The 15,886-nt window shown below is 43.0% G+C and overlaps 1 protein-coding gene across 2 annotated transcripts in view; it reads right to left on the bottom strand.

Moving 5' to 3' along the window:
* The window catches only part of Onecut2 (one cut domain, family member 2), a 58,457-nt gene that overhangs the window by 24,060 nt on the left and 18,511 nt on the right, over nt 1-15,886 (bottom strand). Inside the window, exon 2 of one of the 2 annotated variants that reach the window (XM_030250441.1) lies at nt 10,087-10,268. The exons of the other annotated variant lie outside the window; for it this stretch is intronic. Coding sequence (XP_030106301.1) covers nt 10,105-10,268 — 164 coding nt within the window. The 3' untranslated portion in view covers nt 10,087-10,104. Of the gene's footprint in view, nt 1-10,086; nt 10,269-15,886 lie in introns of those variants that run through there. 2 annotated transcript variants of the gene reach the window in all.

Here is a 15,886-nt window from a genome sequence, read left to right as displayed (position 1 = left end):
AGTTTTCTCATTTACCTACTATGACAAATCTTTGGAGAACCCGTTCTTGGAAATCACAATGGTTGACCATCCATTCTGCCCAGCAGAATACTATCCTGAGGGCATCTCCAGCTCTGCACATAGCTAAAGATAGCCAGGGACAGCGTTCCTCTAAACCACCCAGGAAACTAGGAGCTGCAAAAACAAGCAGGTGATTCTGGAGAGGAACTGATTTCAAGTGGCTAGAAGACCCAGGGCAGGCTCAACCTCCCAGTAAAGTCATTTCAAAGACCAAAAGGAAAGCTGAAACTTCAACTGTAGTAAAAGTTATAATGGGGAGAAGGGGAGGAGAGGGTATCAACATGGAAGGAGAAAGGAAGGAAGGTAAAATAATACCAAAGAAGTCTGAAAAGTCCACAATGAATCATAGCAGTACTTATTTGCCTAAGTTACACACACTACATATAAGTCTGTACACACACACACACACACACACACACACACAGAGGATGTTATCCCCACTTGTTTTGATACTACTCTTCCAAAAACCATAGACTACCTAAAAATAATTAAAATATTAGACATGAGAAAACTCTTTTTGAATCTTTGGTCAAGGGAATAAAAAAAGACTCTCAAAATGAAATAGTCTATCGCTGTTGCTCTTGATGGCCTCCCCAAGGTTGAAGATAAGTCTCTATTGCCGAAGACACCATGAATCATGAATTCTGGACACAAGATCCAGAGATCTGAGTTGGCTATGACTGGAAAGTCTCCTCCCCGAGGACGAGTTTCCATCATATCTGCAGGTTGCACGCAAACTTTCAAGGGATGGAAGCATCCAGTAGTCTTACCCGGTTGTGATGTCTATGAAGCACAATGATGACCAGAATGGCATGAGAACATCTGTTAGTGCCATAGTGGCACTCATGTCTTGGTGGTAACTAACAACTCTCTAATTAGACTTCAGGCCTGCTCAACAGGAAAGAAATCATACCTGGTACTGAAAACCTATCCTACCCCCAGGGCTAGCAAGGTCACAGAGGAGAACCTAAGACTTTACCAAACCAGCACAATCCCTAACTACATTTTAAATAGCTATCATCAGAACTACAGGTAAATGTAGCTCTCTTCCCTCACCAAAGAAGCTTCCCGTGACAGAAGGAGATCATTAGAGGGAATCATAACTGATGAAAATACAGAGAACACGTGATCACAGGCTGTCAGTCCGAGTGGCTGCATCTACAACACAACTCCTGCACCTAAGACCTGGGGACCATTGTAGAAGAAGAGGAGAAAGAATAAAAGAGCCACAGAATCAGGAAAGCTGCTGAGGAAGACTGTGTCTTCTAGGAATAACAGTGGAGTGATACCCATGAAGTCTCAACAATATGGCTGTCTAAACAAGACCCGAATAAGTAGGATACCAGTAGATATGCTAACATGAAAAAATCTTATGGTGCCCTACCTATAAACAAAGAACTATAGGTGTAGTGGAGAGCAGTTGAGGCTTGGCACTATGAGAAGGCAGGAAAAGGCATTGGTGAAGGTACAGCCTCAGTGGCAGAAGGCCCAGGACTGAAGAGGCCATGCAAAGAAGTTGAGGCTTGGCACCACGAAGAGAGCCTGTGAGAGGCTCTTGGTCAAAGTGAAGCCCAGGTGCAGTGGAAGACTCCAGCATATTTGAGATGCCAGCACCATGGGATGACCACCGAGAGCAGCAGCAGCAGAGGAGTAGAGTCACCCAGAGCCTAGAGTACTACAGAGGGCAGAGCTGGAGAAATGACCCAAGCCCTTTGGAGGACCCCAAGGAGTTCATGTGTGGATCTCAGACATTGGAATAAGAAGCTATGAAGTTAAAGTTGCCTTGGAGACAACAACTCAAGCTATTAGAGATGCCAGAGCTCTGGGATACCTGCAGAGGAAAGCTGCTAACAGGGAGTGCAACCAGCCCAGGAGAAAGAAGTGTGTTGCAGTCAACAAACATGAAAGGAGCTGGAGTTCTGAAGAGCATGTTATTATCAGACATGGAGATGCAGAGTTTGGAGTTTCTTCAGCTGGTTTGTGGCCTTGCCTTGGTTCAGTATTTCCTAACTTTGGTTCAGTGTTACCATTTTGGAATGGTAATGTATATCTTGTGATGCTGGAGGTGTGTGATCTGCTTTTTGATTTTGATTTTATAGGGAATTACAGTTAAGGGCTTGGATGAATCTCAGAAGGGACTTTTAACATTGTTGAGACTCCTATAGACTATGGGGACCTTTGGAGTTGGACTAAGTGCATTTTGCACTATGCTATGGTTAAGTGTGTGCAGGTGTGCTTATATTTATGTATGTGTGCACTTATAGAGTGTACGGCCCCCATAGACTCATGTGTTTGAACAAGCCTATGAGTGCCAGGGAGTAGAATGTGGTAGTCTGAATATGCTTGGCCTGTGAGGAGTGGCACTGTTAGAAGGTATGGCCTTATTGGACGAGGTGTAGCCTTGATAGAGGAAGTGTGTCACTATGGAAGTTTGGGAGGTCTCATGCACATGATCAAGTCTGATCAGTGTGATCCAGACCTCCCTCCTGGCTGCCTACAGAAGACAGTCTCTTTCTGGCTGCCTTTGAATCAAACATGTAGAACTCTTGGCTCCTCCAGCACCATGCCTCCCTGCAGGCTACCATGCTTCCTGCCATGATGATAATGGACTAAACCTCTGAAACTGTAAGCCAGCCCTAATTAAATGTAAACTCCTTTATAAGAGTTGCCTTAGTCATGGTGTCTCTTCCAAGTAATAGAAACCATAACTAAGACAATAGGCAACTAAGAAGCGCTGAAGGTGGGAAAAATAGACTTCTCTGGGGATTAGTCCCCTAACTGGTTATCTAACACCAAGTGGTCAGGACTGAAATTATAAACACAAGTAATACTAAACAGACTAAGCGGACTCTATTTATATATTTAGGAGTGTGTGTGCATGTGTGTTTATACTTACGTATGTCTGCTCTTAAAGCATGCATGTGTGTGTGTGTACACTAAATAAATAAATGTTTAAAAACTGCAAGAAGACAAGGACTACAGGAACAGCATTGAGGCATCACGGATACAGTGACCACAGTGCTGAATTTTCATGCAGGTTAGATGGTTTTTCCTGTAGGAGCATTGTCTCTGTTCCCTCCTTGAAAAGATATATATATAGCTTGAAGATGTATTTCAGGTTACTAAGAGTCTAATGAGACACAAAAGCTCAGGAATTTGATACTATTCTCAAACAGTGGCTGGCCAGTGTGCATTGCGATGACCTCATAGTGAGCATCCTCGGGAGGTTTCCAACATCACAAAGCATGTTCTCTGGAAAAGTTATCCTAATAGCTGTCTAGGTGGGGAGGTGGGTGGATGGGGAGGTGCGTGGTCTCTCACATCTCAATGGCATTTAAAGACAATTTCAGTCCCAATGTTTTCATTTATATGTGAATAACACAAATCTCAAAGCTTAACACTGACTGCTTCAGCTACATCAAATATGGAAAAAAAAATCCTGCCCTACAACAAAATCAGTAGGATATGCTTCATTGCTTTTAGGTGAGGCCACAACTCTCCAGCACTGTTGGGAAAGTAGCCAAGTAGTCATTACAATGAAACAAATGAACAACAACAACAACAACAAAACCAAATGGGTAAGATGCTGAGATTTAGAAGGTAATGAAACCAGTTGGCGGCAGAAGTTAAACAGGTGCCCCTCTTTCTCGGACAGCTCTATCGGCCCTACATGAGAGGCTGCTTATACTTAGTGATACCAACATAAAGAGAATTAAGTAAATTACTTATAGTCATAGCAAGTAGAAAGCTGGGATAAAAGCTAGGGTAGTCTACAGCCAGGCATAGTGTTGAACACCTTTAATTCCAGCACCCAGGAGTCAGAAGAAGCAGGAGAATCTCTGTGAGTTCAAGGCCAACCTGGTCTACATAGTGAGTTCCAGGAGGGACAGGGCCACAGAGAGATCACGTGTCAAAAAAATAAAAGGAAAAAAATTAAAAGAAATTAGGGTAATCTGATTCCAGACTCCTCGAACTTACAGCTAGCCTATATTCTTTCCAGACAGAAACATTACATCCATCATTACATGATAATCTCATTTTTTACCTAGAGAACCCAAAAACCCCGGAGACAGAGTATTAGAACTAATAAGGAAGTTCAATAAGATGACCAGTAACAAGATAAACGTAAAAAAAAAAATCAATACTGTATCTATATAAAAAAATCTAAGAGAGTAAGCAAACTTTTAAAACTAATACAAGAATTAAAATTTTTTCTTAGACTTAGTAGACAAAAGTCAATGGTATTTTGATATAATATTACACACAGAATATTAAAAAGTATTGAGTATCTGGGATAGGAAGATGAGAAAACCTCCCTCAGTATATAAGGTGGAATGAAATCAAACAAGACACTCTACTGAAGCCTCCATCCGTGCATATATGTGTATGCATACCTGAACACATGCACCCATACACATGTGTTTGCATGCATACCACAAACACATACATATGTTAAAAAAAATACTGTCATACCTAAGGTATGATCAAAACAAGTACATAGACTCAACCTAACACCAAGTACTGTACAGGTCTACAAGTCTCTGGCAGAAAATGTCCAGTTGCTTAGAGGAATTACAGAGTATCTAAATAACTGGAGTGGCAGATTTGGCACTGGCAAGAATTCAGTTCTGTCCATATTGGTCCAAAATACAATGCTGTCTCCAATCAGATCCCAGTGACCTTTCATTCCTCCGTTCCTTCCTTCATTCTTGGCTGTCTTTGGAGTTTGATCAGCTAATTCTGAAATGTACAGGGGATGCTAAGCCGCTTGTGGTGGCGCATGACTTTGACCCCAGCACTTGGGAAGAAGAAGCAGGTGGATCTCTGTGGATTCAAGGCCAGCCTGGTCTACAGAGTGATTACAGCCAGAGCTACACAGAGAAACCCAGTCTTGAAAAAAAAAAATGCCCAGGATGGCCCAGCTGTTCTTCACAAAGCAGCATTGCATCAACTTCCCAGATACCCAGCCACTCAGTAAGGTGCCACATGGGGAAAACATACAAGTCTAGCTGCACAGAACAGAAGCACAAGCACAAAGGGAGATTCAAACACATCAGTACCTGATTCAGGGCAAAATACACCTGTAAGCTCAGAGATTCTCCCATCTCACCGTGGGAGCACAGACATGGGCTTTAATGTGAGCTCTGGATGTTCAATCTCAGACTCTTGGACTTACAGAGTAAATGCTTTACCTAATGAGTGTTTGCCCTGTGCCAGGCCAGGTGTATTGTCTACCTCTTCATTTCTTACACAAAACACAAGTTCTGTATGAATTACAAATCTTCATGTGAATACTGAGGGAGGGAGGGAGAGAGAGAGAGAGAGAGAGACTTAGAAAAGTAATACAGGATAATATATTATAATCCTGGGAAAGATCTCTTAAGACTCAGTAAGTATTAATTCAAAAGAAAATGATCTATTAGGACCCATTAAAATTAAAAATGTCTGTTTACTGGAGACTGTAATAAGACCAGAAAGAGAACCATGGATATTTGCCATACATGTTATTGGCAAAGGGCTTGGAGCCAGAATATATAAAGTCTACTGGAAATCAATAAGCAAAGCCCAGACATTTTAATATGAAAATAGGCAAGGAATCACAGTAGGCACTTCACAGAAGGAACCTGAATGTCCAATAAATATATAAAAAGTTACTAAAAAGTATTGCTAATCTAGGAATTACAAATTAAAGTGTCAATCACACACACACACACACATACGCACATACACACGCACGCACGCATGCACACACACAGATGCACACACACACACAAACGCACACGCACACACACAGAAACACAAACGCACACACACACAAATAGCAAGAAATTGTAAAAGTATTTCACCTTCAAGAGCTGCAAGGCTGGGCCTGTAGGGAGCTGACTGAACTCATGTTGGGAGAGCTTGACAGAATCTCACGTGGGTGAATATATGTGGGCCCCATGTGGTCCACTCTTGGAAGGCTCCCCTTGAGCAGCTTGTGTTGGGCACAGGCTCATGCGCCCCTAGGGGCCCTCACCACATGTTCATGCCAATATCACTGCCAATTGCTACAAGTGCCAGCTCTGCCATTCCCTTTTTGAAGCCTTTCTCTGTATTCAAGGCAAGATTCCCCTTCTAAAATTCCCCAGTCAGTGAATAATGAGGGCTACCAAGTGAACTTGCTTCCTTAGCTAGGACATCTCTGAAATGTGTGTGCATATATGTGTGCTTTCTTTTTCTCTCTTCCTTTCTTAAATAAATTTTATTATTTAGAAAAAAAACATAAACACCACACACCAAAATTAACCAGACCCAGGATGTAAACGTGCACAGCTCAGCGACTTTCTATACCATGCGAATGGGCGTTCAGAACACAAGCTGTGGAGCTTCACATTAAATGTCACCCTCAGTATCAAATACATTTTGTGCACTTACCATCAAAACAAAACCAAAAAATCCATAATATGTGGTTTCTATGGGATGCTAGAGCGTCACTGAAGGTCGAGCTTCAGTTGCTGACACTAGGAATGTATTTCATAAAACAGCTTTCTTTGGGCTTTCTGTCACCGTCCCAACCTTCTATGAGTGCAGTGGTTCTCGACCTGTGGTAGCAACCACTTAGGGGATTGAATGACCTTTTCCCAGGGGTCACGTAGCCAAAAGAGCCTCCATATCAGATATTTACATTACAATTCACAACAAAAGCCAAACTATGGTTATGAAGCAGCAAAGGAAATAATTTTGTGGTTGGGGGTCACTACAGCATGAGGAACTGCATTAAAGGGCCTCAGCATTTGGGAAGTTGAGAAGCACTGTATGAGTGTTTGCTAGGATCCCTTTCCAAGTAGACTACTCATCGCTAAGTCCTGGCTTCAGGGTCTTCTGAGGAAACCTAAAACTCTACTGAGATACATGGTGTGTACGTTTAGGGGATACATGCATTTAGAGGACCCAGGGTGGTCCTGTTTATGAGATGACTAGAAATGACCTAAGAGTTTGCCAATAGGAGAATGGTTCAGTTGTGGCATACTGGTTTGATGGGATGGCTTTGGTGAGAAGGGACAACTACCAATGAAACGACATGCAACAGCATAAAGACGCTTCAAAAATAACCTTGACACATAAACATCTATGTCAACAAAATATACACATGTGAGATTAATGTTAAGGGCTGGAGAGATGGCTCAGTGGTTAAGAGCACTGACTGCTCTTCCAGAGGTGCTGAGTTCAATTCCCAGCAACAGCATGGTGGCTCACAACCATCTGCAATGGGATCTGATGCCCTCTTCTGGTGTGTCTGAGGACAGCTATAGTGCACTCATATACATAAAATAAAGAAATAATTCCTTAAAAAAGATTAATGTTAAAACTCAAAAAGCTAAATTATACTGGCTAGGGATACACACATGAGTGATAAGTGTCTTGAAAGAAATCAGGAGGCAATACCCCTAAGCTGAACTATTGAGGATGCTGTTTGTCTCTGAGGAGTTTTGATAAGGAACATCATGTATTCTCTCTAGAGTGCTGGCAATATTCAATCTGCTTTAGAATGCAAGCATGTATTTGTCTAAGTTGTATATCCATTTCCTCTGTCTTGGAGGGAAGCTTGTAAAGGTACTGACTGTTAGCAAAGGTCAACCAACATAATGTCCTACGGAGAGGTAAAACATTCGCTCCTATAGGGAGGCTCCTGAAATTCAGGAAGTAAACAACACAGAGGCTCCTGGAAGTCCCTGAAACTGACCAGAAACACTAAGCTCCTCCCTCCGAAAGTATAGATAAGTAACAAGGACAGCTGTGAGATACTCTAGGGTGAACTCTTTCTGGAAGAGGCTCAGACCAATTGAGCCACTTGGAAAGGACACTTCCTAACTTGTTGAGCTGCCTGCAAGCTGCACTGTGTGGCTCTGTGTCTCAGCTTTTGTGAGCTCTTCCACACACTGGGGTGGGCCTTTGCTGATGTCACTCCGAGTCATTTCTGCTCCTGTAAGTAACCCCTTTCCTACACTCCTGTGAGTAACCCCAATAAAGCTCACTGTTCACCAAGGTAGGATCTGGTGGTCTTCTCTCTTTGGTTTGTCATTGATCCCTGCTTGGGGTAAGCAGGTATTTGTTCATGTCTTCCCAGGAACAGTGTTACCCAACAATGTGTTTTGTACTTCAATCTATATTTTACTTGACAATAATGCATTTGAAAAGGCCATACATTTTTCCCTACATATTACAAATAACCTATTTAAAAGGCAACAGAAAGATGAGCCTTTCATAACAGTCATGGGTAACTACAATGACTTTAACCAAACAGTGGAAAGGACAAATCTAAAACTCTTTTTTTTTCATTAAGGAAGAGATAAAGATTGGACTATGTGGGGTTTTGACCTATATGGAATCTGGAAGATGTAAATCATTTCTAAATTGCAGCCTGCTCTGGAACTCTCTGGAAGAGTGGAAGGGAAAGGCAGACAAAGCAAACAGAGAAACAAAAGATAGGAAGCAAAATAAGACCTGGCAGGGTTAGAGACACTTTTAGAAAAGGTCACTAAGGGCATGCTGCTGGCAGAGCAGCCAAAACACCCACAGGGCAGAGCAGATCTATGGGAATAGGCCCGAGCATGTACCGGAACCTAACGTGTGACATTTACAATAATAGGGAAGAAAATAATGGCCAGAAAGTAGTTCTGGACTGAGTAGTCCTCCATCTGAGAGGGAGGCTAGCTCCATGTCAACATTATGCTGCCCTGTCTCCCCATCCTCACAGCCTCTAATCCTCTAGAACTGTAACCCAAATAAACTCTTGTATAAGTTGCCTGGTCACGGTGATTTATCAAAGCCACAGGAAAGGAAGTAATAATAACACATTAGGTTCCATAAGATAGCATGGGACCATGTCCGATGGCAGACACTTATAATGCTAGCACCCTGAAGACCAAAGCAGGAGCATCTTGTGTTCATGAGTTCAGGGACTACATAGAAAATTCTAGGACAGCCTGAGCTCATCTCAAAGAATCAAAACTAAACTGAACAAAACCAATGACAACCTGAGTCAAACAACCAAAACCAGTTTGCACGGGAGAAAACCTTTTGCAAACTACAAAGGATTTCAATGCAGAACACACGAAGAACAAGAAAAATATTATTGAAAAGAAGTAGGGACAAAGGATGGGAGCAGGACACTGTCAAAAGGAAATGTCTATGGCTGGAAAGTATATGAGAATCTCCAGATTCACTAGAAGTAACCAAAAAAAAAGAAAACCCACAAAGAAACCACAAACTCTATTTTAACTCATTTACCATGAAGAAGATAAAGGGTAAGTGTGGAAGGCCAGAGCATCTCGCCTCTTAGTGTCTACCATAGGCAGCATTTGCACTGGTACACATAAGGTGTTCATGCAAAGTGGTTTATCATGAAAAAGAACTCAAAGGATCAACAGCCTTATCCCTTGGTATGGTTGATCTGTACCTATAATCCCAGCACCCAGGAGGCTGAGGTAGGAGAATATGTTCTAGACAAGCCATGACCAAACAAGAAGACTCTATCTCAAACAGGAACAATAGTAAAGGTTGTCCAGCTGCCCAGCAATATGAGACTGATAAATGAAATGCCCAGTCTTATGTCATACGGTGCTAAGGACTGAGACCGGAAGAGCCTCATTCTAAGTGGAAGCTGATAGACATTTTAAATGAAACCAAAGAGTCCTGGAACAAGGAGGCCTATGTGAACCCCTCTTCAAAACAACACACACACACACACACACATGCACACACTTGCATAATAAAATCTCTACAATTATACATAGGTAAATAAATGCATGCCTGGATTGGCAGACTCCTTTGCAGCCCAAACAGAGCTTACCTCAGAGAAGTAATGTGGGAGAAAGATGAAGGGGAGCAGGCAAAGGGAACTTTACCATGACTATTTGTGTTTTGCAGATTATTTATGTATTTTTACATGGAAAAAGTTTTATTTTATTTTATTTTATTTTATTTTATTTTATTTTATGTGTATAAGTGTTTGGCCTGCCTGTATGTCTACGTACCATGTGCATGCAATGCCTGCAGACGTCACAAGAGGGCGCTGGAGCCCCTGGAACTGGAGTTCCAGGCAGTAGTGAGCCACCGCATGGGTGCTGGGAATTGAACTTGTCCTCTGAAAGAGCAGCAAATGCTCTTAACCACTGAGCCATCTCCCCAGTCCCAACAAGATTTTAATGCATTGCCTAGGTAAACTGAAAGAAGACGAAGAATATTATAGCAGAACTTTCTTTTCTATTTTCTGAGTTTTAAAAATTGAGCACCCACTACAATATAATTACATTTTTCTTTATGTAAAATATATCATATATAACGTAAAATTTACCAACTTACACACACACACAGTCTCTTAATGTAGCATAGGCTGATTTGAAGACTTGATCTTACTCTCTCTGTCTACCAGTGCTAGGTTATAGGCCACAACACTAGGCTCTCCTGTGCGTAGGTATCAGTGTTACCTGTGTGAACATTGTGCAGACTTTTTCATCCTGAAAAACAGAAACTCTAGTCCATTAAGCAATTCTGTTTTCCTTCCCCCCCCCCCCCCCCCCGGCAACTACCATTCTGTTTGCTCTCACTTTCTTACCTTCTGTTTTTGTTGTTGGTGTTGTTTGTTTTTGTTTTTTTGTTTTTGTTCTTTTGAGCAGATTTTACATAGCCCAGGATGGCCTTGAACTTGCTATACAGTCAAAGAGAACCTTGAATTCCTGGATCATCCTGCTTTCACCTCCCAAGTGCTGAGATTACAGGCATTCACCACCCCACACCTACTTTCTGCTTTCTGTTTCTGTGTGTCTTACCACTCAAGACACTTTTTAGTAAAATCATACAGTATTTGTTTTCAGTAACATCCTTATTATGTCATTATGTCTTTAAGGCTCACCCATATCACACCATGAATCAGAACTAACTCTCTCTGTCTCTCTTTCTGTCTCTCTCTCTCTCTCTCTCTCTCTCTCTCTCTGTTTCTGTGTGTGTGTCTCTCTGTCTCTCTTATTAATATATATATATATACTCTTGCTCTGTAACCCAGACTGGTCTGTAAGTCCCAATCCCCCACCCTCAGCTTTCTGAGTGAATACTGGAGTTATCAACACGTGCCACCATGCCTGGCGCAATGTCCTTCCTTCCCAAGGCTAATAGTCCCATACATGTATGTACTGCATGGTGTTTGCTTATTCATCTGCTGACGAACGCTAAAGCTCCACTCTTTGTCTATTGCAGTAAACATAGGTGTGTCATGTGTGTACAAGCATGTCCTGAGACCTTGTGTCCTGTTCTTTCCAAGTATGGATCTAGAGGTGCATTGCCAAACAAACTCTTTAATTCAAGCTACCATTCTGCTTCCCCGCAGTCTCAGCGCTTTCCATTCCTACTGGTGGTACCTAAGCCTCTGCTCTCTCCACATCCTTTCCAACAGTCATTTTCTCCTTGATAAGCAGCCTTGCTAATAGGCCCCCTAAACATCTTACTAAAAGACAAAACAGCAGAGCTTTGAGAAGGAAAAGCCTAGCATGGCCACATGCATGTTGAGTTCAAAGCATGAATGCCCGCCAACTTTCCTTACTCCACGCTGCAGAAGGAACCAATGTGATGTTCATATGCCAAAGCTCCCTGGCTTCTCTCTCCTAGAGGCTCTGCTCCCCTCTGCCATCCTGGATGCTTTCCTAAGCATTAGGCCCTCACTGTCAGCGTCCCTTCTTCCTTCCCTCTCCCTGGACATCCACAGACCAGGGACCAGGGTGCAGCTGTAACCAGACCCCATCATAGCTGCTGGGCTGTGCAGGTGGATCAGAATTAATGGCATTAGGCGGTCACTCAGGGAATACAACTGTAATTACCCCTCGGATGCTCTTCTCCAGGATGACCACATGCAGAACACCGAGAGGGGAGAGAGGTAATGAATCATCAAGTGAATTAACTGGAAGCTGCCCTAATTAGTGTTGTAATCTTTCATGAAAACACAAATGAATATGAAATAATGTGGCCACGAAACCACCAGGACAATTAATGCTTGGGAGTAATTTGGGGTCAGGCAGGGATTCTGGAGGCTCTTTCCTCAAGGCTGGAACGTTGACAACTCAGAGGTCACGGCTTCAAACTCTTACACAAGCAAATCAGTTGTTGTGTTAAGAAGAGCAACAGCTGTATTTTCTTTTTTCTTATTGGGATTGGTGGGCATGGAAACAAAGACTATGGTGTGAGCGCAAACAGGAGAAACTCAACACCAGCTGAAACGGAGTTAGCCTGTTCGGTAGAGAGGCAGGGCTTGGACGAGTTGAGAACAGCAAACATGGGTAATGGGGAGCCATTTTCCTAAGGACCAGTAGCTGCAAGAGCCCCTTGGTGTTGATGAAAGTGGCTCTCAGTTAAGACCACATTCCCATGCTGGAATTGTTATGGGTAAGGATAAACTGAACCGGGTGCTTCGGTAGCAATTTCTGTATGCCAGGTGGAGAATGTTGCTTCAATTGGCAGAACACTTGCAAAATGAACTCATTCACCCCCAGCACGAGTCTATTAAGGATTCAGCTGGGCCCACTGTGTGCAACCTTGACCTCTGTTCTCGAAAGTGAACCCAGTGAGCGCCAGGAGACAGAGGCTGTAGCTAGGAGACGGAAGTGTTGAAGGGACAGCGAGAATGGACAGAGTGGATTCCGTGGAGGAGTGTCCAGCCTGGAGATCTCACTCATCATAAATGTCCACCACTGAAAGTGGTGATGCTCACTACTCGGGAGGACAGATGTGTCCAGATGTCTTTTCTAGGGATGCCAGAGGTGGATATGCCAGCACGGAGCATCCTCACAACATCTCTTTCAGTCTGCACACCAACTAAAGTGGGCACAAAAATCTCCTAGGTCTTTAGAGGAGGGAAGTGAACTTGAGGTTACAGACCTAGTAATGGTGCCAGAGGAAAACTTGGGTGGACTCCCAGGCTCATGTTCTCAGTGGCAAGCCATACCACACATATGTGCGCATGCGGGCGCGCGCGTGAGGGCACACACACACACATGCACACATACACACACGCAAGCACACTTGCAAACTCTCCTATGGAGAAGCCACTGAGGCAAAGTCTCTTGCTGCTACTCAAAGAAGCTATATAAGGTTAGCAGTGAATATTATCGGTATTAGCAATTAGCAACCATTTGCTACACATTAGTTGTTCTAAGCATCTATACGCATCTGTTGACCTTGTCTAAGCCCAGAGACAAATACACTAAGCCTTAAAGAGTTTATAAGACTGACTATTCTAATGAATTCTAAAGCATCCAAATGGAAAGGAACAGTGTACTTCTTTGGGACTATTTTGGAAGTATTGATCCAGTGCTTAAGGAAGGCCAGCAATCCAATCACATTGCTAACACCAAAGAGGACCAATGGAATGGTTATCTCAGTGAGTTCCAGGATAAAGGAAGAGAATTGCTTGCAGGAGGCCAGGCCCAGAGATAAGGCTATCCCTGTGTCTCTTTTCCAAAGATGGAGGGACATTGAGATTCACATCTCTTGTACCAAATAAGAGTCCTATGAAAACAATTACATGGCTGGTGAGATGGCTCAGTGGGTAAGAGCACCCGACTGCTCTTCCAAAGGTCCGGAGTTCAAATCCCAGCAACCACATGGTGGCTCACAGCCATCCATAACAAGATCTGACTCCCTCTCCTGGATTGTCTGAAGACAGCTACAGTGTACTTACATATAATAAATAAATGAATCTTTAAAAAAAAAAGAAAAGAAAACAATTACAAATTAAGCACCAAGTAGGCTGCAGGCACAAAGACTTTTGAATGCCAAGGGAGACAAGCTTAATAAAATGAGGCAGCATTTGTGAAGCCCTTTTGCATTCCTGATGTTCTGGTTAGTTGTTTTCACCAACTTGATACAAACCTAGACATATTGGGAAATAAGGAATCTCAATTGAGGAACTGCCTCCATCAGATTGACCTGTGAGCATTTACTTAATTGCTAATTGATGTCAAGCCACCCAGCCCACTGTGGGCGACACCATCCCTAGGCAGGTGGCCTGGGCTGTATAACGCCTTTAATCCCAGCACTTGGGAGGCAGAGGCAGGTGGATTTCTGAGTTTTAGGCCAGCCTGGTCTACAGAGTGAATTCCAGGACAGTCAGGGCTACACAGAGAAACCCTGTCTCGAAAAAACAAACAAACAAACAAACAAACAAACAAACAAACGAGTAAATCAGTAAAGTGAGTAAGCAGCGTTCCTTCATGCTCTCTACTTCAGTTCCTGACTTTGGGTTCTTGCCTTGAGTATCTGGCCTGGCTTTTCTTGATGATGGGTTATAACCTGTAAGGCAAATAAACTCTTTCCTCCCCCAAGCTGCTTCGTGAGATATGGTGTTTACCACAGCAACAGAGAAGCAAACAAGGTCACCTGGGAAAGGGGGCTGTGTATCTTATCATTTCCTACGTACCTAGAACAAAGTTATCTACCCGATGGAACTTGAAAATATTTTCCAATTTAATTTTAAACAGATCCTGAAGTAAAGAGTATTTAATTATGGGAGTTATATAGAGCATGGTGATATGTTTGTCAAAATCACTTCTAGGGGTTTAAAGTGTTTTCCTTTTTCAGCCAGTGGGTGAGAGCACCTGAAACATCCATGCCAGTATCAGGTTCCGGAATGCAGGTCTTGGAAATCAATGGAATCACCTCTCCGAATTAAGTATGCACAAATGGAAGCAGCTGACATCCATATAAATCAGCTCAAGTAGCCCTCTGTGTACCAGAGCATTAGGAGACAGGCAGAGAAGAAAATGCAAATGAACACGCTATCTGGGGCATGCTCACTAATGGGAGACATCCCTTAACACCTGTACGGAGAATTGTGACAAAACACTCCACTTTTTTTTTTTTTTTAAATCCTGCTTACCATAAAAAGTATGGTCTTGCTGGGTGATGGTGGCAAACGCCTTTAATCCCAGCACTTGGGAGGAAGAGGCAGGTGGATTTCTGAGTTCAAGGCCAGCCTGGTCTACAAAGTGAGTTCCAGGACAGCCAGGGCTATACAGAGAAAACCTGTCTCGGGGGAAAAAAAAAAAGTACGGTCCAGAAGTAGAACCTGAGGCTCAAACACAAAACAAAATTTGAGACACTTGTAGACTTATAAGTGAGTATAGTATGTCTTTTGGATACTGCCTCCAAATGCTTCTGTAGTCATCGTAAAACTGTACACAGCTTCTGCATCTTTGTTTTGGTTTTATCAATGCAGAATAACCGAGACCTAACTCCCCAAATAAACAACCGTAAAATACATAGCCAGCCATACAAAATCCTCTAGTAGTAGCTGGAAGGAAACTCTAATCCTATCAACACCCAGAACACACCAGAGCTGTGTGACCTTGGGGTCATTTAGCCACATGCATTTCCTGAGTGTTAACTAACCATGCCTCAGGCATTGTAGCAGGCTATGGAGAACAGAAAGCAGAGCAAATCTTGGGGGTCTCTGGCTGCTGTGATCCAAGGAGAGAAGGTCAGGTGTGTCCTACATTGGCACAGCACCCAAGGCTTGGTTTCGGTCCTTACTGACATCAAATGTGTTTGCTTCCACCTTTACCTTCCCCTTGCTGACTCCTTAGTGTTATTCTAGTAGACATCCCTTGATGTTCATATGTCACTAAGAGAGTGCCTTCCTATGTGAACAAGTGAGTCAAAATATGTGTCGGGAGGTGGAGTACCAACACTGATTTGAAAGCTTCAGTTTGGGCTGGTGAGATGGTTCAGTGGGTAAGAGCACCCGACTGCTCTTCCGAAGGTCCGAAGTTCAAATCCCAGCAACCACATGGTGGCT

Source organism: Mus musculus, chromosome 18 (genome assembly GCF_000001635.26).
Source record: "Mus musculus strain C57BL/6J chromosome 18, GRCm38.p6 C57BL/6J".
NCBI lineage: Eukaryota > Metazoa > Chordata > Mammalia > Rodentia > Muridae > Mus > Mus musculus.
This window is presented reverse-complemented; position numbering and strand designations above follow the sequence as displayed.